The 23,146-nt window shown below is 41.2% G+C and overlaps 1 protein-coding gene across 1 annotated transcript in view; it reads right to left on the minus strand.

Moving 5' to 3' along the window:
* Positions 1–17,195, minus strand: part of LOC101156397 (desmoglein-2.1-like) — a 41,754-nt gene extending 24,559 nt beyond the window's left edge. The window contains exons 1-7 of the mRNA XM_078946459.1: positions 17,077–17,195; positions 16,377–16,398; positions 10,535–10,660; positions 9,965–10,120; positions 6,031–6,169; positions 5,019–5,185; positions 1,543–1,677 (exon numbers count right to left, since the gene is read on the minus strand). Of these exons, the coding sequence (XP_078802585.1) occupies positions 1,543–1,677; positions 5,019–5,185; positions 6,031–6,169; positions 9,965–10,120; positions 10,535–10,660; positions 16,377–16,398; positions 17,077–17,195 (864 nt within the window). The remainder of the gene's footprint in view (positions 1–1,542; positions 1,678–5,018; positions 5,186–6,030; positions 6,170–9,964; positions 10,121–10,534; positions 10,661–16,376; positions 16,399–17,076) is intronic.
* Positions 17,196–23,146: the final 5,951 nt, after the last annotated feature.

Consider the following 23,146-nt stretch of genomic DNA (forward strand, 5'->3'; position numbering starts at 1 on the left):
GTTGTGAAAAGATATGGAGTTATTTTTACTTGTATGACCATACGTGCAATCCATATTGAAGTAGCATCTTCGCTGGATACAGACTCTTTCATAAATGCCTTAAGACGTTTCATTGCAGGACGTGGTCAAATCAAAGAGATCCGGTCAGATAATGGCACAAATTTTGTTGGAGCAGAACGTGAGCTTAGGACAGCAATGGAAGGGTGGAACCAAGCAAGGATCAACAGCATGCTTCTCCAGGAGGGAATTAAGTGGAAGTTCAATCCACCCACTGCTTCCCATCATGGTGGATCCTGGGAACGACTAATCAGATCCATACGCAAGGTTCTTAATTCCATAATGACTGAACAAACAATGGATGAAGAAAATCTTCATACTCTGTTCTGTGAGGTTGAAGCAATCATTAACAGTCGTCCATTGACTACAACGTCTTTGGATCCTCATGATCTAGAAGCCTTGACTCCAAATCATCTTCTACTACTGAAGACTTCACCATTACTGCCACCAGGACTCTTCGATGCAGCAGATATCTATGCACGCAGACGTTGGAAACAAGTTCAATATATGTCAGACTTGTTCTGGAAAAGATGGACAAAAGAATATTTGCCACAACTGCAGGAGCGACAAAGAGCACTTGGGATGAAAAGGAACCTAATGCCTGGAGACATAGTGCTCATCGTGGATAGCACAGCACCCAGAAATTCATGGGTTCTAGGAAAAGTACTACAGACTTTCCCAGACAGAAGAGGATTAGTACGTCAAGTTCGAGTCAAGACAAAGACCAGCTGCTTGGAACGACCAATTACAAAGATGGTTTTACTGCTGGAGGCTGAAAACAAAAAGGAATAGCTTCATGAAGAAGTGAAGATTTCATGGATTTAAGGACTTGTGATCTTTTGAAAGACAGATACGGCTCTTGGAGGCCAATTGACTAACAAACAAAAAAAAAATGTGAAAAAAATAACTGAATGAATTTGTATTGTTTATGCTGATTTAATGTTTCTTTTGTGTGTGTAATTATTTGTCTATTTGCCAAATAATTAGGGGCTGGTGTGTAGGCGCCATTATCATGTTTGTATATAATTCCCTTTTTTGGTCACGTGACTAGTTAAGATCTCATTTAGGCGCACCTGTCACCTGTGTTAGTTTGGTTTGTTGGTTTGACACAGAGAGGGTGCACAGGGCCCAGTATTTTTTGTTGACCGCTTTTACACTTGATTATGTACAATACTTCAAAAGGATCGTACCACATGTGTCATCTGATGCAATAATGAAGTGGAATAAATCACGACACACAAGAAAAGTGGATTTCATGGTCATAGTTTTTGTGGAGCGCGTCGCAAACAGGACCTGTCGCAGCCTCTCTAGCGGCTCATAAGCCCGCAGCCGCTACAGCCACTTTTTAAACAAACAGAATTAAGCTGAGATTTATTGAAATGGGTAAATCTGAGTGGTACATAGGTGTGGTACATAGGTCACGTTTAAAGGGGGATGCTTTGATTGGGGCAAACATATTTATTTGTCTGTCACTAACTCATTTACCTCAGACTTTTCCAGATCAGGCATGTTGTCATTGATGTCCTCCACCTTAATCTCCACAGTTCCTGTCCCAGTCAGCCCTCCTGGCGCCCCTCCCATGTCGGTTGCTTTAATCACCAGCTTGTAGAGACTCTGTATCTATCGGAAAAAAGAGAAACATCAAAGTCATCAAAACTTTTCTGCTGTTTTGATTTTTTTCTGGTTTCTCTTTGTCTCAAAGTGAATCACCGGTAAAATTAAAATTGTGCATCATGATTAGTCATTGGTGTTAGACTTTGAATGGGTTCAGTCCTCAGAAAAACTGCAGTTTGAATCCAGTGAAAGTATTGTTATTGACCAAATATTAACTTCTGAACCCATATACAAAAGTAAAAGTTTAAAAATCAAACATTCCGTCTGTCATAGTCAACTGCTATTGAACATCAAATATCTCAACATTTCACGTGGAACAACCTGCACAATTGGTGAATGATATGCTTTTTAACCTGTAAGTGTGTTTCCTATTGGGAACACATACTAGTTAATGGTTTCCTGCAAATGAATCTGGAATTTTGGCCAGATCACACCAGAGCATTGAAGTTTGACAAGATGGCAGCCTTGTTTGTTGACTTCAAAGTCAAAGTCAGCTTTATTGTCAAATATGCTGCATCCATAAGACATACAGCACAGATGAAATTGCTTTTCTCTCACCCCACGGTGCAAGAAGCATATAAAATAATAAATAAACAACATAAAAAAATAGATAAAAAGACAGTAATAATAAGAATAATAACAGTAATCTAAACAGTGCAAAAGAGCAATGACATGGATAAAGTGGCAGTTTAAAGTGACAACAGTGCTGAAAACAGTAAGTGGATGAGTCAGTGATGGCAGTCTTTGGTGATGATGGTGTTCTAAACTGTTGTGAAAGTTTTCAATGTGAGCTCGTAGGATGGAGTGGAGGGGGCAGAGGGGGGAGGGCAGGGAGGGAGTTGAGAGTCCTTATCGCCTGGTGGAGGAAACTGTCCTTGAGTCTGCTGGTTCTGGCCTGCAGACTTTGCAGCCTCCTCCCTGATGGCAGCAGGTTGAAGTGTCTCTGGGAGGGGTCCCCTGCAATTCTGATGGCTTTGCGGGTGAGGCGTGAGCGGTAAATGTCCAAGAGGCCTGTAAGAGGGACACCAACTATCTTCTCAGCTGTCTTCACAATGTGCTGCAGAGTCTTCCGGCAGGACGCGTTGCAGGCTCCGTACCACACGGTGATACAGCTGGTCAGGATGCTCTCGATGGTGCCCCTGTAGAAGGTCTGCATGATGGGGGGAGGAGCTCTGGCCCTCTTCAGTTTGCGGAGGAAGTACAGGCGTTGTTGGGATTTCTTGGCCAGTGATGCAGTGTTTTGGTTCCAAGACAGGTCGTCGGAGATGTGCAGCCCCAGGAACTTGGTGCAGCTCACCCTTTCCACAGCAGCACCATTGATGATCAGTGGAGCGTGCTGGGTGGGAGTTCTCCTGAAGTCCACAACCATCTCCTTTGTCTTCTCCACATTCAGGTGTGGAGATTGTTGTCTTTGCACCACAGAGCCAGCCTGCTCACCTCACTCCTGTAGGTGGTCTCATCGTTGTTGTTGATGAGACCCACCACTGTTGTGTCATCCGCAGATTTGATGAAGAGGCTGGAGCTTGATGTTGGGGTGCAGTCGTGAGTCAGCAGAGTGAAGAGAAGGGGGCTCAGCACACATCCTTGAGGGACCCCTGTGTTAATTGTGATGGTGCTGGAGGTGTTGTTGCACATGAATTGCCTGTGGTCTCCCTGTCAGAAAGTCCGGCAGCCAGTTACGCAGGGAGGTGTTGAGTCCTAGCTGGTCTAGCTTGTGGATGAGCTGCTGGGGGATGACGGTGTTGAAGGCGGAGCTGAAGTCAATGAATAGCATTCTGACATGTGAGTCTTTTGTTTCCAGGTGAGGGAGGGCTGAGTGGAGGGCTGTTGAGATGGCATCATCGGTTGAACGGTTAGACCGGTATGCAAACTGGTAGGGGTCCAGAGTGGGGGGGAGGGTAGACTTGATGTGCTGCATGACCAGCCGCTCAAAGCACTTCATGAGAATGGGGGTGAGAGCGATCCGGCGGTAGTCATTGTAGCAGGAGGGAGATGACTTCTTTGGGGCCGGGATGATGGTGGTGGCTTTGAAGCATGCGGGGGCAACAGCCTGGCTCAGTGAGAGGTTGAAGATGTCGGTGATGACATCTGTGAGCTCATCAGCACAGTTCCTCAGGACACAGCCAGGAATGTTGTCAGGTCCTGGGGCTCTCTGTGGTTTTATCCTTCCCAGTGAGCGCCTCACGCTGTCACGTGATAGCATCAGCACCAGGTCACTGGGAGGGAGAGGAGTCTTCTGTGCCGGGATGCTGTTGTCTGCCTCGAAGCGGGCAAAGAAGGTGTTTAGCTGGTCCAGCAGAGGGGTTGAGTAGTCGCAGGCCTGTGGGATGGGCTTGTAATCCGTGATGGTCTGAATGCCCCGCCACAGGTTCCTGGTGTCACTGCTGTCTCTGAAGTGGGCAGCCATCCTCCTGGAGTGCTCCCTCTTGGCCACCCTGATGCCTCGTGACAGGTTGGCCCTGGCTGTTCTTAGACCAGCTTCATTCCCAGCTCTGAAGGCAGCGTTCCGTTCCCTCCAGAGTCTGTGGACGTCTCCTGTCAGCCATGGCTTTTGGTTAGCTCGAAGGGTGATGGTTCGCTGCACTAATGATTTAGCTGCTGAACATGTGCTTCTTTATTTTATATCAAACCTGATATTTCCTATAAAGCTACGTATACGTATACACCAGGCATGTTTTGTGCATTTCAAATGCGCATTTGTGAATGCACATTTAGCCCATGGTGTTCCCACTGGACAGTTGCTACCCAAAAGAAGGGCATGTCCACCACTTACAGCTGGAAGAGGCTTGGTGCGAAATCTCAAAGCGTGATACACGAAAGACTTGGTGTCATAGAATTTTAGCCGGGTACAAACAGCAATAATTAATTTCTCCTCCATGATATATTTTTGAAACTGTTAGCACTTAATTGTATATTAAAGGGTGATGCCATTCATTCATCGCTGCCAATCAGAGTCCGTGAATGGACTATAAATGGGCACGGGATGGGAACATGGTACAAAAGTAGGTTCTTAAAAATATCCGTAGCTATGTGTAAACGTGAGAGTCTGGAACGCGGAAGCCCAAACTGTGCATGTACGTGCATTTACATAGACTTTTCATTGGAAGTGGTCACATGAATGCGTGTTGCTGAGGGGTGGTGCAAAAGTAATAGAAACCAAAATATTGGAATGACAAGCGACAGCTGGAGCCAAAATCTGAACTGTAGTGAACAAAGGGAGGAATTAAAAAAAATAAACTTACTCTTTTACATAAAGCAGAAACAAATGAATTACATTAATTAAAACAGCAAATTTTCTACACAGAAAAGGCCACAGATGCTGACTGCTCCATCCTTTCGGCATTTACCTCTCTGTCCGGTTCTGTCCTCACATACAGGTCTCCTGTGTATTTATTGATCATGAACATGGGGTCTTTGCCTGGTGGTTCCTGACTGACGATGCTGTAGGTTAGGTTTGCGTTGATGGTTCCATTCTGGTCAGCATCTTCACCTTTGATCCTCATAACCAAAGTACCTTCAAGAGATCAGAGCAGAACGTTGTAATCTCCATACAACTGAATCTCAATGTTCTCCTTGTTATAAGCAAGGAGAGGTTGGATGGAAGCTCTGGACAACCTTGCCTCCTACGATCCCAACCTTCACTTTATTAGATAAATTGATAGATGGAAAGAAACACACAGATGAATAATAGTAGACTGTGGACAATGGACAATGGATACCATTTGGATTGAGACATGGTAGGATTATTTTACCATAGCTTAAAAATGACCAAGTGTCCTCACAGCAAACAACACATGTGATGTCAGCAAAAACTGATCAGTCCATCATTCCAGTCCAATGTGTGGAAACACTTTGAATTTAGAAAAGACATGTGACCATGCAGTGTTCTAGAATGTTCTAAGAATGTTTTAAGTTTTTGTTGGATTATTTGCCTGTGGATAAACAACAGTGGGCTGAATTTTAGGAAACTAAAATGTGAAGGGATTTAACATTGATTTTTGTTTACTTTTTTGTTTGGACACATATTTAATTTACACTTGATTATCTTGCAAGAAATCCAAGGAATCTGGAAAACTTCACTGTTCAGTAGCAGGAATTTCTCTCTGAGTCACACTGGTGGAAGTTTTGGCTAAAAATGTCCTGAATCCATTTTAGGTCAGTTATTTAGATTGTTCAAAATAAACCAAAATTAACGGTGAATCGTGTCATCAACAGCAAATTATGATATGAATCTAATTGTTGTTAGAACAAATCATTACACCCCTATAAAGAAACCATCAGCTGTCTCTCTGCCAATAACACTGTAAGCACAGAAATCTGTGAAGTTCTGCTTGATGCAGTAAACTGGTGCGGATTTACCCTTTTTGCTCGCCTCTTTGACAGTTCCTCTTTGTCGTTTAATAGTAGGAGCATTATCGTTCTTGTCCAGGACAATGATGTTTAGAGGAATATCTTCTTCCGCCAACGTCCCATTGGGGTGTTGGGCGATGCCTTTTAGCTGCAGAAACACAAAAACACAGGACAAGTTAGACCAGAGATGGGCAAGATTTTTGACTGACCACAAAGGGTACTAAAATTTGACAGAAGGGCCAGACCAGGAGCAAATGTGTAAGTGTTCTGGTAATCCACCTCATAAAAGAAAAAAATACCATGGAACCCTGTAGTCCTACATTTATTCTACATTTGTATTGTGCGATGCCTCCAACACAGCAGTTGGAGCTGTCTTACTTATCTCAACTCCACCAAGGAACAGAATAGCTGGTGGCTTTTGCTTCACTGGCCCCTCACTATGACAGAGCAAAAATACTCTGTAGGAGAGAGAGAGGCACCGGCCTGTGTCTGGGCATGTGAGACGTGGAACATGTACCTTAATGGCTGCCCCTTTACATTATGAACTGATCACCATGCTGATATGTTGCTGCTAAACACATCAAGCTCGGACCATAGACCACTGCCTCTGTACAGATGGACAGAGAGGTTACAGGCATGCAACCTTACAATTCAGTTCACTCCTGGGAGTGACAATGTGTTGGCTGATTTGCCATCACGTGCCACACCCAACCCACCACCTGAGACCAGTCAGGGTTCCCTAGAGCCCCAACTGATCCTCATGCACTCCTCTCTAGTTAGCAGTTACTCTCACAGAGCTCCAGGCTGCATCGGGACAGGATTCCACGTTCTCCCAACTCTGCACTTTTATTCGCAAAGGCTGGCCGGCAAAGGTGTTACATGAATTGATTGCTTTTCACAAGGTTGGGGCATGCTGGAACAATGTGTGTATAGCTGGGGGACTCTGCACAGTGGTTCCCACAGCTTTGAGAGCTCACATTTTAGACATGGTGCATTAAAGTCATCTGGGTGTCATAAAAGTGAAACAGCGTTGCAGAGGTGTTGTCTGGTGGCCAGGTATTAACAGGGATATAGACTATGGTCAAAGATTGCACTGCCTGTCTAACTAGTGGCAAGGCAGGTCTTCCCCTACCCCCAGCACTGCACCCTCTTCTACACCATGGAGCCACATACAGCAGCACATCTGTGGTGATCTCCATGGTGTTCCCCATCACCAGCGCTTTCTCTTGGTCGCTTATCGCTCACTCAAACTGGCCTAAACTTCAGCCTGCCGGGTCTGTAATCACTAAAGTTGTAATTAACTTCCTCTTTTCTCTTTTAACTTTCTCTTTCTCACAGGTCTCACTACTTAAAAGACTATGCTACGGACAGGTAAAAAAAAAGAGACTAAAAATTGGTGCATGTCTTTTGATAGAGTAACAGAATAGTCCACCAGCCATGCGGGTGTAATTGGCAGCCTGGACCACCCAGCTAACCAGTTTTGTTCACTGTTTTAAATCGTTCTCTGTGTTTGTGTTTATATCTGATTTAAAGAGGGGGGAAGGTGAGTGGAATGACATCACTAAACATCTGGTTGTTGTCACACAGTTGATTTTTCAGTTATCAAAACAGTTGGTCAGAAAACACAGACCAACCGCATTGGCATTGGATGGAGGACATCCAAGATGGCACCTGTGTTCAGCAATGCCCCTGCTCCTCCTCTTCTATGTAGATTAATAGTGACTGTTTTACTACATATGTCATTTTATCAGCCCGATTAATAAATGGATATGTTTCTGCTATGCAGATTTATGGCTGTGACTTTCAACTTGTTATGTCTTGCTGCTGCATCCCCTGTCATTCTGCTCACCTGGCATGTGTGGCTAATGTTTTTGATCAGCACCTGCCAGGTATTTAAGTCAAAGGAAGTCTCAACCAGGGTGCATGCAGAGAGAGAGCAGAGCAGGAGGCGGAGGATTAGTTGAGTTAGAGTTGGAGCTGTGCTGGTTGGTTTGCTTCTCTTTTCCCTTCTTGGTCCTCAGCAGTTTTGTACTGCTGGGTTTTGTCATTTTAGTTTGGGGTTGGACCTTGCTAGATTTTTATTTGCGGGCTTTGTTTCTTTTCATTAGTTAGACTTTGTAAGGGAGCCTTAGCAGGGAGATGTGGACTCCGATGGTCAAAGTGGCTGGGTCAGGTGTCTCCCTGACTTATTTTGTGTTTGGTCAAGGTTCCAATCTGTTCATTTTGTCTTTTGCCAAACGGTTTCCCCAGTCTGAGTACACCCTAAACATGCCACAGTGGAGTCTTTGCTGAAAAAGTCTACTTTGGACCCATCAGTTTTCCAGAATTATCGGGCCATTTGCCATTTTCTTTAAACATCTGGAGAAAGTGGTCTCCAGTGGTGCGTGGTGAACAGTTGTCAGAGTTCTTGGATAAGAGGAGTGTCTACAACACTTTTCAGTCATGTTTCTGTAAACAGCACTCTAAAGAAACAACCCTGCCGAAAATGTCCAGTGATATTTTAATGTCTGCTGTTTCTGGCAAATACACTGTTCTAGTTTTACTAGATCTTTCTTTCATCAGCCTTTGACACGGTTGATCATCAGATCTTATTGAAAAGGGGACCTGTTTGATTTGTCAGGGTCTGTTCTCCATTGGTTTACTCTTACTTATCTGGTCGGAGTTTTAGTGTCATGGCTAACCTAATGTCGTAACCCTTGTGCTATCCTAGGCGCTATAACATTGGGAGTGGAGTTATCTAGACCCACTAGACAGTGCGCTGAACCTTTTTTCTTCAATGATTCGTGATCTTCACTGGTGTCCATGGATTACATGAAATCTTTCCACCTTTATCCACCTTTGTCATGGTAGGGAGAACACGTCAATGTAAGGGTGGGGTCATAGGAAAGCTCAAGGGTTAAGTGAGCAAAATTCCTTTGTGGTGCTCCTCTGTGTGTCTCTGTTCTGTGTCCTGTCCTGTTTATGTTATACATGATCCCCCTGGGAAACTTCAGCAACGTCTCCTACCACTTCTTTGCTGATGATATCCTGCTACATTGCTCTTTTAAGCCCACTGAGACACAGAAGCTGGACTCTCTGATGGACTCCAAACAGCTGATGAAGACTAGTTTCCTCCAGTTGAAGAATATTTCTTAGCTCAGGAAAATGATGTCATATGAAGATCCACACTGTAACAGTCTGTGTTCTTCTTTGAATAAAAAGGAGCTGTCTCATTTGCTGTTGAACCAAAACTCTGCTGTAAGGATCTTGATCCGCACTGTGAGAAGAGATCACATTTCCCCTATCCTCAAAGGTCTTCATTGGCTCACGGTTGCTTACAACTTTCAATATAAAATGTTAGTGCTGACTTTTTGGGCCCTCTATGGTCAAACTCCTTCATATGTTTGTGATTTCATTGCCCCCTACAGACCATCTCGTGCACTTCCAGGCTGTTTCTCCAAAACTCTGGGATCAGTTCCAGTTCTCCCTGCATTCCCTGGACTCTGACAGTTTTAAAAGCCAACTCAAAACTTCTTATTTTGCAAAGCATTTTAACTGAAATTTTTTTTATGTGGGCTTCAGATGATTGTTTTTTTTGGTGCATGTTGCTGTCTTTTTTCTTTTTTAACATGTGAAGCACCATGTGACTTTGGTCTGTGAAAGGTGCTATATTTATAAAACTTACTTACAATCCAGGAGTGTTTTCTGATAAACAACACAGGGAACGTGTGAACATCAACTTTTCATTGAAAGTGGTTGCTTGAACGTGCGTTGCAGAGGGCGGTGTGACCGTAGCATCAGAGTAATGCGGTTCATATTTTTACCTTTCCTTAAAAGGGTTTGGAAGTGACTTTCTGTTTTTGGATCACTACCACACACTGACACAGCCACATGTGGAGCCTCACAACACACAGTCCTCTGTAAGTTTGTTTAAATTTTGATCTTACTGATCACAACGACTTACGTTGTACTCTTGGCACTTCTCGCGGTCCAGAACATCTGTGATCTGGACATACCCATTGCCGTGATTCACCACAAAGAGGTTGAAGGGCGGTTTGTCAGCTCCTGGTCCACGGAGGTAGTACTCCACAGTTGCTTTCTGGCTTTTATCAGAACGGATCTGGAAGCAAAGAGTTTGGTTTTTGGGTTGTTGGTGTCATACGTGTGCTGTGACAAATATTCAGAGATCAGGAACTGACAGTGAACTTAATGTGTGACAGCACATCCTGAAAAGTTTTACATGTCAGTGAGGATCATGGTGTTTTCACTGTATAATTTCACAAAACAGGTTTTCTGCTTTACACACAGAACCTGAGTTTTTTTTCTTTGGGTCCCTTCACGTCGATTAAAAACCACATGTTCTGAAGTCTGTGGAAACCTGCAGCTCAGGGCCAAATTCTCGGCACAACAGCCAGCGCTGACAGATTGAGAAAGCTGAGTCGTCCGCAGGGCACACAGGAACGCCGCCAGATTGTTTAAGACTCTCATTAAAGGTTCTGCTTTGCTGACTGTCTGCTGCAGGCAATAAACCAACCTTTGCGATGAACTCCTTCTTGGTGTAGTCTGTGTTTTCCCACAGCTTGGTTGGGGGGAGGACCCAATCTCTCTTGGACCTTTTCAACGCCTTTGTTCTTTTCAGCCTTGCCTCCGCACCTATCACCTGAATCATTAAAGAGGGCCGGTAAGTCAGCAGGAAAAAATATTGACATCCTGCTGCAGTCAGAGTCTGTGGTTCTGTTTCTGTTCACACCATCCTACCCTGTTCACCCAAATCAAGAAGACCCGAAAAGTCAGCACAAGGTTGAGTAATGAGTTGGAATAAGGTTCTTGAAATGTATATGAAAACTATAGACTCATATTGTTGTTACATAATGAAAAAAAAGTTTTTTTAAATCTTTTTCTACGATTTTCTAGAAATCTCTTTACTCAAGACATGATGTACCTAAAATAAAAAATGTGTTTATATAATAAGTATGAACATTTTTATACAGTTTCCATAATGCATTATTTTATTTTGTCCCCAGCAGTCCTGCACTGCAACCATCATGTTGTTTTCACATTTCTTCTTTCTTACTGCGAATCTGAGCAAAGATTTTGCCCCACCCTACTTAAAAACTCCCAAAAGATTTGCATGTTCTTAGTACCCAGTGAAATTTGACTTTGGGCATAGTGAATAACATGCGTACTGTCTATTTGGGCCAGAATGAGTGCTGACTTATCGTGAAAACTGATCAAAACATTTTTATGACAGTTGCCTCAGGGTTAACAACAATTATAATTTCAGGTTGTAAAATACTAAAGAGCAGGTTTGCTTGTACATTTTAATTTGTTCAGTTAATATTAAATGATAACATTCTTTTGAAAAAAAAATTGAATAAAGATTTATTATTTGGAATTGTTTGCCCAATTTTCCACAACATAACATCTACATAGTTACCAGAGAGGAACTTCACTCCAGTGCTTTGACGTCTTTGAAATTACAGATCTTCACTTTAAAAAGATCTTTGTTTTTTTGGTTTTGCTCAAAATAAAAAAGCTGGTGAGCTTCACAAATGTTGGAATCAAATCAAAAGATGTTTCCCGTGTTTTTGAGCAGTTGCTTACCAGTAACCAGAACTTTTTATATTCAAATCATTTGATTTATTTAATCTTTTTCAAATGTTTAAAACTGAGCAGAAATAAAAATATCACATTACTTTGCTGCAAAACCAAAAGTACAAAGCAAACTTTTACTCTCTGTCCCATTCCCCTAATAGTTAGACATGATTAAATCTGAAATACAATTTAATTAACATTGACAAAATAATAACTGACATGAGAATGAACATTTGCTAGCACATTATGTACTTATGCACTTCCATAAATAAATGGGAAATTATCTATATTATCTTCTTTTTATAACAATACATTTATATTTCAAAAACTTGCTTATTTTTATTGTATTCATTTACACACACGCCTTGCCATGGAACAGCTGAAAAGCCATTTGGCCCATTACTTTTGGTTCCTTAACAAGTGGGAGGCACATGTGCAAACTGTTGTAATTCCTACACCACTCACCTGATCTGGATGTAAAGACCCTCAAATTAAAGCTGACAGTCTGCAGTTGCATAAATGAGCCCAGTTTTCTTTTAAATTTGAGTCAAAATGTTTGCTAAATGGCTACAACAAGTTCTGAACAGGATGGGAGGAAAAGGGAGACAAGCGGCCAGTCCTGCTCTGACTTTTAGATTTGAATGTGCTTGCAGCTCCTGACATGTTTACCCCGCAGAGGTTTTACATTTTTTTAACAACTGCTGCTTTTTCAGATTCATGATGGGAGTTTTTTTTTCTCCCTCAAACAAATAAACCTTTTCCCCATTTCCTCTCTTTGATTCTCCTCTCTTTGGTCCATAAACCGTCCGCTTACTGTAGTGAATGAACTCAGAACTCAGCTAGCTGTAAGTGAACTGAGTCCCTCGGTTTATTTTTTGGGGTCCAAACCAAAGTTCAGGTGAGAAGCTGAGGGAAAACTCCCTGAGGTTTGTTTTTCATTTTCTCATCAACTTCATTTTAAAGAAAAGTGTGTCACAGAGGAGAAACTACACTTTCCAGTTCCAGAAAGAACATAAAGCTTCTCCCCTTCAAGCCACCACTCCTGTGTCTGAACTGCTGTCTGGTATGTAACGATTGCTCTAAAGTTTTTGTACGTCTAACTATTTGGTGACAGATTCATTTTTTGCACAGGTGTTGCGGCGTTTAAAAATATTCTGAGCAGGGGATGGGATGTGTGGGAGATTAAAGACTGTTGTACTTTGAAAAAAAAAGTTATTTTTGTGTGTGTTCCAGCCGCATGCCTATGCCGGCAGTTGAAACGGCGTTGGAAGAAGCCATGGAGGGAGCAGCTAGCATAAAACCCTGCAGATCAGATCCAGCAGCTGTGAATGTACTGTACATGTGTTTTCCTCATTCCCCCTTTTTTTGTTAAAGTTCTCCACTGTAAATGAACCGCTTCTTTCTTCCTCATGCATCAATTATTGACCGTCGTAACAATTTGTAGGTCCCACCGAGATGTTTGTTTTGTTTTGGAAAGAACCATCTGACGGAGATACTGAAGTTGAGTAAATTGAGGAAATTGTTGAATTGAGGAAAAACTGTTCCAGCTGACTGTTGAAGAGCTGTGCCTGGTGTGCAGGTTTTTCAAGATCTAAATGAGCGAGGGGAAAGACGCGACACACTCTCGTTAAACTCATCATCAAGTTCTGTGAGCGAGAAGAACTGTTGGAGGAAGAGGACGAAGACACGTCGGTGCTTCAGGAGCTGAACGACCAGTTGGAGAACCTGCCAAAGGGTTCTGAACGTGCACCGTCTGGCCTCATATACAACAAAGTACTTGTCCAGAGTCAATGTTTTCAGTCCATTATGACCGATCTGCTCAATGACAACATCAGAGCTGAAATGCGGACGTACCTGCAGATGAAAACAGTAGTGATGAAGTGTTACTCCAAAATATGCAAATTGCTCAGTACAATGAAACCGAAAGAGTTCAGAAAGTAAAAGCTGCAAACAAACACCTTTTCAAGGGCAGATTTAACTCGATAAAGCCAAGTAAAGCTGAAAATTCTGCTCAAATCGCTCAAAGCTCGGAAAATCAAAGTAAGAAAGTTTAAAGAAAGCCCTCTATTCTCAAAAATAAAATAAAATAACACAAGCGTTTAAGCAGTTTCTCCCCAGTAGAGCCCGTGCAAACTTTGTTCGTCGACCAAAAAGATAATGTGCAGCCGGTCAAAGATACAATATTGATTGCCAACATTTTTTAAGCGTGGTAGTGAAACCCAAAGGGTGCAGATTGGGAACAGAGAAAGTGCCGGGAAACGGGCAAAGGTTGTTGCTAAGGGATGAGCCACAGACAGAGACGCCCAGTCCCGAAATCTAAACCCCAAGTCCAGTTCACCAGCAAAACCCTTCAACCCAAATATGAACCAACCAGTCAAAAGTAAAAGTCCTGTCTATCTCACTCCAGCACAGCCAAATAAAAAATACAAAATACCCCATAGGCCCCTCTTTCTAAAGATCAAAGAGTTGCACATTTAATTGGAAATAAGATGCTGTGTGGTGCAAGATGAATAACTTAAAGACTTAAGCTCTGTGGGACACAGAACCACAGGTCACAATGATAAGCGAAGCATGGATATCCCAATACTTGCTTGACGTAGAGCCGACCCATCTGTGACCTACTAAATCAAAATGGGTTGCAAATGGTTCTGAAATCCCATTTCTGGTTTGGGTTGAGGTTAGCCGGAGTTTGTATGGTCCAAAAAACCAATCCACAAGGTCAGATGAGGTTTTGTTCCAGTGCTGGTGAGCAGGGACGTTATCCAACGACCTATAGCATAATTCAAGAAACTCCACATGAGAAATTAACATAACACAGCTGTCCTCCCACAGCGCCTGCTGCCAGCTACGCAGTTCCTGACCAATGGATTCGAGCTCACTAAGGCAGCAATGTTTTCCTGTAGCATGTGCCTCTTGATCGCTGCCCACAGAGCCAGCAGCGCTTTAGAAATGCCATGCTCCCCCCCATTGCACAGCTGACTGCAGAGCATGAAATGCAATAGTCACTTCTTTACAGTAAAATATTCTTGGAACATGTTGAAAACGTCAGATCGGTCCCACAACGCTAGAATGCCTCGGGAATTAAACTTAGAGAAGACAAATTAGACCTGTTCAAAATGAGGTGTAAGGATAGGGTAAGGTTATGTAAGTAGCAGTGAGGGAAGTAAAAATAACAGCCCCCACCAATATCAAAGAGCTGCGTAAACTTTTAGTTTTTTGGGGGGTACCATAGAAGCTATGTGCAAGATTTCCCCTGACATGCAAAACGTTTATATGATCTTTTGTCCACGAAAGCCCCATATTTTTCATCACTCTGCAAAGGGAGGACAGCTCCCCCCACATCAGAAAATAGTTTGGACTGAAACCCATCAGAGTGCCCCGAATCATTTGGTAGATGTCCTAATAAATCCGCCGGTGATGGCTTACTCAAGGTTTGAGGAAACATTTATCCTCAACACAGATGCCTCAGAAGAGGGACTTGGAGCTGTTTTGTACCAGAGACAGGTGGGAAAACTCAGAGTCATTGCACATGGCTCACAAACATTGACACCAGGAGAAAAGAACTACAGTCTGCATTCAGGTAAACTAGAATTTTTGGTACTCAAGTGGGCTGTTACTGACCGGTTCACAGACTATTTGTTTTATACTCCTTCTGTAACAATGTACAGTGATAATGACCTATATGTTATGTTTTGAGTCGAGTAAAACTGAATGCAAGGCGTCATCGCTGAGTGTCCCAATTAGCTAATTTCAACATAACACTCAAGTTTAAAAGCAACAGCGACGCTGATTTCCTGTCATGCACACCTTTGCGTGACAGGATAGTGCTAACTGCAGTATTTAGTGCCACTGAAAAACAAGATCACAACTTAGATCTGGATCTCTGCCATCACTTGTAGCCCACATGTCTAGAAACTAACTGCAGATAGTCATCCAGATATTACAGTTGCTGAGCGAGACTTATTGCAAGCACAGCTGTATGATTCAGCCATAGGCCAAATACGGAAAATGAAGAAATTAGGAAAAAAACCTAACAAAAGAGAAAGCAATATGACAACAAAGGTCAAACAGTCTATGCTTCATGAATTGAAAAGACAGTAAATTTCTCAAGAAGGGTTGTTGAAGTGCAAATACTTTCACGCTGAAATGGGTCACCTGGGCAGAGACAGTTTTACACCTCACCTGACAACAATTTTGTTAGCTTAGAACGCAAACTGACATCAAGTTTTTCATAACACAAGTTTGCAAATGTAACATTCATAAAGAAACCGGTGGTACAAAGCAAAGCCCCCATGTGTCACATGCCAGCAAATGCACCATTTAAAATGATATCGATAGATTACCTGCATCTGGAAAAAAGTAGGGGAGGGTATGAGTACATTTTTGTTATTTTGGTCAATTTGACCAATCGATTTAATCTTTGGATTGAAAGGCGAAGAAGAACATGTCTCACCACAAGAATATGCTCGGAAATGGCAACAACAAATGCAAAAAGCATATTATATTGCATCAAAAATTATTCAAAGAACTACAAGCAGGGGAAAATCATATTACGACCAAAAGAGACAGAGTGCAGTCCTTTCATGCACAGGGTTCTTGTGAGAAACATGTCGTGAGCACAGAGGACCAGGAAAATCACGTTCATACTGGAAAAAAACGAAAACATTAAGTTGTGTCCCGAAAAGAAGAAAACAGCCCAGTGTATGACGTAAAACCCGACTGTGGCAAAGGAAGAGGCAGAATTCTTCACAGAAACATGCTAATGCCATGTAATGCCTTACCTCTGCAAGAACAAAGACAAAACTTTTTGAGAAAAGAACCACAGACAAAGCCTAGGAAAAGGCATCCAACTATTGAAAAAAGAGAAGAGGCAACAAGCTCAGATGAGGATAAGCTTCAAAAACAGCGTTTTGCTGATAGGCGGAAAATCTATGTCGCAAGATCTGGGAAGCAGAGTGGGCCCAATCCCAGCGGTCCAGCAGTGGAGCAGTAGCCATGCAGCAGCCATGCAGCAGCCATGCAGCAGCCATGCAGCAGCCATGCAGCAGCCATGCAGCAGCCATGCAGCAGCCATGCTGCAGCCATGCTGCAGCCATGCTGCAGCCATGCTGCAGCCATGCTGCAGCCATGCTGCAGCCATGCTGCCGTATGGACACGACTACGTGCCATGGTTACTACAACTCACACTTGGACGCTGTGTTGTGTATCCTGGCCTAGTTCATAGCGGGTACAACTGAAAAAATGGACTGTTGTATAGTTGTACATCACAAAATGAGAAATGAACTGTAACATGGACTGTTATTCTATGAAGACCATTATATTGGAGTACCAATAATGTATGACATGTGTGAACATGTATCAGGGGAACATATGGTTATTTATGTACTGTCATGGTTTTATTTGTGTGTCGTTGTTCGAATGTTGTGGACAACATTTAATTAGCAAAAAAGTTGCAGTGTAAAACGGGCAGAACACTAGCACAAAGCCTCTCCCAGAGGGCCCCACTCCTGGATTCTGGTCTCCATAGTACTCTCCCCATCCTGAGGGGGTTTCTTCTCTGTGGCCTGCTGGGTCCTGCCTGCTGCCACTGGCAGGCACATCGTCAGCCAACCCCATTCAAAAAGTGGGTCGATGGCCTGCAGATGAGGCTGAAAATGCATCTAATCATGTTCATGCAGGAATCTTTAAGAACAATTTGATGCTGGCGGGGAATGAAACAGATTATTAAATGCTGGGGATGAAAAAAAATGGAAACACAAGAACAGAAGTGCTTAATGTTAAAGTTTAGCAAATAAAAATGAGTTAAAAATGATTTCAAAAGGGTTTGATAAAAATAAAAGTCTAAATACAAATGTAAATCTCCTTGTTTAACCTTATTGTTTAATCAAAATGTGGAAAATAAATGTAAAAACAAGTTGTTATTTAAACAATAAAAGCAAATGTTAAATAATTTTATGGATTTAAGATAGATTCTTTTAGCTCTGGAACTGGAAAAGTTGTTTATATTCATCTTGTCATGGTTTGAGTTCTTTTGTATTTGGTTTTTGCTTTCTGTCTTGTTCTGTCATGGTTAAGTTCTGTTTCCTGTTTTATTTTGAAATGTTTCCTGTCTTGTCATGTTCTTGAGTTTTACTTCCTTTGGTCCCCATCTGCCCTGATCGTGTTCACCTGTGTCTTGTCTGCCCTGTCTGTATTTAAGTTGTGTCTCCGCCTTCCTCTTGTGCTGGTCCATTAACGTCTCATGTAACGTCTGTAACGTCTTCATGTGTCCTCGTCCCTGTCCCTTCATGCCTTGTTCCATGTCCCTCGCCAAGCCACAGTGAGTTTTTGTTTGCTTTGTCATCCTGCTCTGCAGCGCTTTTTGTTATTAAACCCCCTTGCCCTTGAATCGTGTGCCTCCGCCTCTGCATTTAGGTCCTTACCTGCTCTCGAGCCCCCCCCCCCCCCCACATGACACATCTGTCACATTTCTCTGTGAAAAGATGAGTTTTAATGGTTTTATTTATTTAAGAAGTCATGCACTAATGTGCCCAGCCCGCATGGGTTTATATGACACTGGAAGACAAAATACAAAAAAATGGCCATCACAAAAATACAATAATCCACCCAATCAGAGTCTAACAGCATACAAAGTGTCCATTCTTATTGTCAATGCCTTTGCCACAAAAGTGGCCAAACAAAGTAATTCATTTTTGAAAAGCTAACTTAAAATTTTAACTTCAGAAACCCAAAACAAATCAGGACATTTTTTTCTATTACCTCATACAAACAAAGTCTGTGTTTAAGAATTAATAATAAATAAACATTCTTGATGTCAAAGAGCTCAGTTATTGACTGGCTGGTTTTCTATTTTGGTCTTTATTGACATGTTTTCAGTTTTCGGTTTTTGTAAAAACTGATCCGCTGACAGGTGTCTGTCGTATTGTTGGTCCCCTGAATACTTTTAACGCTAATTTTTTATTAGGAATCTTGGTGTAAACCTTGACAGGCATTTTAAATTCGACAAACGGGTCAGTGCTGTGGTCGAATCTAGGTTTTATCATTTGAGGCTAATCAGCAAAGTTAAGCCATATCTTCCTTTTGTGCTCTGGAACAAGTGATCCATGCTTTGATCTACCCCAGACTGGACTACTGACTCTCTGCTCCGCCGTCTCCAGCTGGTCCAAAACTCAGCTGCCTGCCTCTTAACGGGGACCAGACAGTGTGAGCACATCCCTCCCTTACTGTATTCTCTTCACTGCCTGTGACTTTTAGAATCATTTTTAAGATTTTATTTCTGGTTTTTAAATGTTTGAAGGGTCTGTCACCTCAGTATCTTTATGATCTTTTACATCTTTATCGTCCACGTCAAGCCCTAAGATCTGAAGATCAAAAGCTTTTAGTGGTTCCCAGGACTCGGCTTGTGACTCGGGGAGACAGAGCTTTTTCATTTGCAGTTCCTAAACTCTGAAATGAAGTGAGGTCTGCCAGAACCGTCTGTGATTTTAACACACTTTCAATTCAGCTTTTTACTCTTTTAACTCCAGCAAGCAGATATTTTATTAATTTTAATACTTTCATTGTTTATTGTTTAATTGGTTTTATTGTTTCTTCATTGTATCATATTGTTTAGTTATTTTATTTATATTTGATTTTATATTCATCACTTTGATTGTCTCTGCTTTTATAAGTGCTCAACAAATAATAGATTGATAGATTGTTATTGTAAAGTAACACTTTGTTTGCTCTAAAATGCATGTTAAATGAAATAAAAGAATAAAAACGTTCGTAAAGACATTTTTGTTTCTGTTTTGACTGAAGATGGACAGCATTTAATTTCATCTTTCTTTGGTTTTGCTCAGAGAAGGATGGTGAAGTAATTTTTGAAAACAGATTAATTTCTGTTTTTATTATTTTTACTCAGGTATGTTTGCAGTTAAAGCAACCCTCTTCATTTCCTACACTGGACTCCCATAGAATAATTATTCTTGTTAATTTTTTCTTACACACGTTATTGATTGTAAATGTTTTTATTCAGTTTACTTTAAATGTTATCATAAAGTTTGGAAACACAAGTTTCCTTTTTCTATAGTATAAATCCAGGAGTTCTGGACAAAAAAAAGAAGAGCTTCAGTTGCAATTGTTTTGAAGGATAGAGCAAAATCCTTTTGCTGAAACAGCACTCAGTCTGTGGTTGTGCAGTGGGTCAAGAGTTAGGAAATGAGAAAAATCGAGAAGTAGGACTCACCAGCAGGAGAAGAAGGACACCAAACTTTGAGGAGTGCAGCGCCATGAGAGCAGAGGAGCCTGCGAATGTATGGACTCGATGTTCTGAACAGGAATTTTTGAAGATTTCTGTCCTTTGACTTCCTACCTCTACACCTGACACCTCCGCTCCTCCCATTTACCTTCGTCAAACGTCATGTAAAAAGTATGTAAAAAGCTGATGGCCTCGGGACTACAAACAGGTGAGGGTTTTCTGCTGAAATGATATTCCTGGTAATGAGCACAAACAATTTTTTCCTGCTGCAGAGGTCAACCTTCTCATCACTTTCATCTCACTTGAGGTCGTCATCTGCAACTTTGAGAAAGTGATCAAAAAACTGTATCTACAGTGTCATGGTTTGCATTCACAAACTACATGTTCCGACAGGCAGCTGCAGACTGAGATATATGCAAATCTACCCCTTCCATAAACCATCAGGCATTCACAAATTCAAATGTCAGTTGTTCCCAGACATCTGCCACCGATGACTGTTTGTCATTCCGGAGCCCTAAGGCTGTAGCATTGGAGGGCGTGAGGTGGAGCTTCAACTGTTTGATTGTGGTTCAGAAGAATGTGCATCATTGCAGGTCTGCACGCTATGCACGTATGTGTGTGATGTGTGTGCGTGTGTGTATGTCAGTTATGGTCTTGTTTTGCACTGAGTCCTGGTTCTGTTCAGATTAGACTGTCGCATTTCAGTTGTAAATTGCAAATGAAAATATTAAATATTTGCTTTTCAAATTATTTTTGCTTTCAATTTTTCTTTTTGCTTTCAATTTTTTTTTTGCTTTCAAAAAATACTTTTGTGTTTGCAGAACACATGTTTTCGCATGCGTGTCACATATCACTTTTTTCTTATCTTTGATTTTGCTGACTCCTCTGGGCGTGACTTTTAGCGTTATATTAACGCTACATTAATTAATATATTACGGAGCCCGTGTCCTGACATGGAAAAAATAATTTATATATCGTGCCTATAAATGAATATCTTGTTCCCACAAATGAATATCTTGTTCCCAGAAATTAATATTCCGTTCCCACGAAATACTATTTCGTTCCCTCAAAATGAGTAATTTGTGCGAACAAAATAATTAATTTGTGCAAACGAAATAATTATTCACACCATAAGTCATTCATAAACACGGATATGTATGGAGCCTGTGTCCTGCATCGGAAAAACATATATTTCGTTCCCAGAAATTAATATCTTGTTTCCACAAATTAATGTTTGGTTCCCACGAAATAATATTCCATTCCCTTGAAATAATTAATTTGTGCGAAAGAAATAATTATTCACGTCATAAGTCATTCATAAACACAGATATGTACAGAGCCCTTGAAAAAACGTGGGGAAAAAAACATCTCGTTACCACAAATTAATATTCCGTTCCAACGAAACAATATTTAGTTCCCACGAGATAATATTCCTTTCCCTCGAAATACTATTTTGTTCCCTCGCAATAATTAATACAAAAAAATTATTCACGTCATAAGTCATTCATAAACACGCATATGCTCTCCGTCCTGACGCAAAAGCCGCTTTCAGTGGTAACTTCCGTGTCTCTGTGACTCACATTCATTCAAGAAAGGAAAAAGAAAAACAAGAATGATCAATTTATTATTGTCTCAATGAATATAAGAAAAATATAAGATTTAGGATGCCCAAGCTTGTGGCAGAACTATCACTCCATATAAGAAGAAACTTATTTTGAGTCTGACCGAACATCACTGCCACCTTGTGGTTAATGTGGGTAACTAATTAACTCTGCCCAACACATGATCTATTAAAATGTTTTTCAACCAGTTTGCAGCGGAAAACGAGTGTGCTGTGGAAATAATTTAATTTCAGGTCCAGAACCCCACGATCCTGAAAGGGATTGAGTCGGTTATGAAGATGATAAATGGATGGATGGTCTGAAAATATTTCTATTGTCAGCATATCATAGCACTGTATTCATCTACACATGCCAGGTTTCAGTTGGAAATAAGAAAGATCATAAAATACGGTTTTATTTAAGTTTATTGGATTCTTATTGAAGACATTTTGATAAGAATGGTTGTATATTAGTCATTAGCCTTGTGATTTTTATCTACGAAAGTGTGAACCTTGGCCCACAAAAGGCTGAAAACACTGATCTTGGGAACATCAGAAAGAGCTTCAGTGACAGACCCTAGGGGATAAAGTAAAGAGAAGAAAAGAAACCTTTCCGCCTAATGAATTTATGGGATTATTCTCAAAAAGTCATCCACGAGTCCCTGTAAATCACATTAAATCCAAATGATAAAAAGAGCAACTGAGGCATTTGTTATTAAAAAGCAAAACGACAGGAAAGATGCTTTGGCAAATGCTGTCAGAAGAAAGCCCAGACCCGTCAAAGATGCAGAAATGTAAAGGCAGGTCTCCTCGTCATGCATTTACACAGGAGAACAAGATTGGCCCAAATGTGACAGTAGTTTTTTATGGGTTATGATGAAAACAGCTCCATCTATTTTGTTTCAGATCCTGTCACAGAGAAGAACACTGAGATGTCAAGTTTATGAAGAAGTCAAGTGTCAAAAGACAAATACGGACCAAAATGGTGGAACCAAATGATGGTCAAGAAGATAATGTAGTTCAGCCTGTAGCTAACAAAACCACACAGGAAAATGTCATCATGAGCTTTGGGTAGAAAAGAAAACATGTTCATTGAAGTGGTTTATTAACGGGGAACACCGCTGGATAGCTCCAATATTGGTCACTATTTTTGTTGCTATCTGAGGCCATGGTTCTTGACTAGAGAAAGGTAGTTCATCATCTCTGCGTGGGTGGAGTGTTCTTGCCCCAGGTGGAGGAGTTGAGGTATTATAGGGACTTGATCACGAGTGATGGAAGATCAGAGCGTGAGATCAGAGCGGCAGATCAAAACAGCATCCGCCATTAACATTTTTAAGTTTTTGAGTTTTGGATTAATCCAAGTTAAAACCTACAGCCCTACCTGCGCTGATTTCCTTTTGTGTGTATTTGAAATCCTTCTTTATTTTAATATTCCTGTGCTTGTTTTTATATTTTGTTCTGCTGTAAAACACTTTATGTAACATTTTAAATATGGAAAGTGCTGTATTAAAGTTTGAATTGATACTTTATTATATAAAAAAGATAAAAATACAAAAAAAATATTAAAAAAGGTAAAACAAATGATTAATCACTTATTGAAAATTGTTAAATTGATTGACTTTTAATGATATTACTTCACTTTCTCCAAAAATTGATAAATTGCTTCAAAAATCTTTCCTAATGTAGCATAATTTTGCACGTTTTTAACTTTT

This window comes from Oryzias latipes, chromosome 4 (assembly GCF_053564925.1).
Source record: "Oryzias latipes strain Hd-rR chromosome 4, Olatipes_Hd-rR_3.1".
Classification (NCBI taxonomy): domain Eukaryota; kingdom Metazoa; phylum Chordata; class Actinopteri; order Beloniformes; family Adrianichthyidae; genus Oryzias; species Oryzias latipes.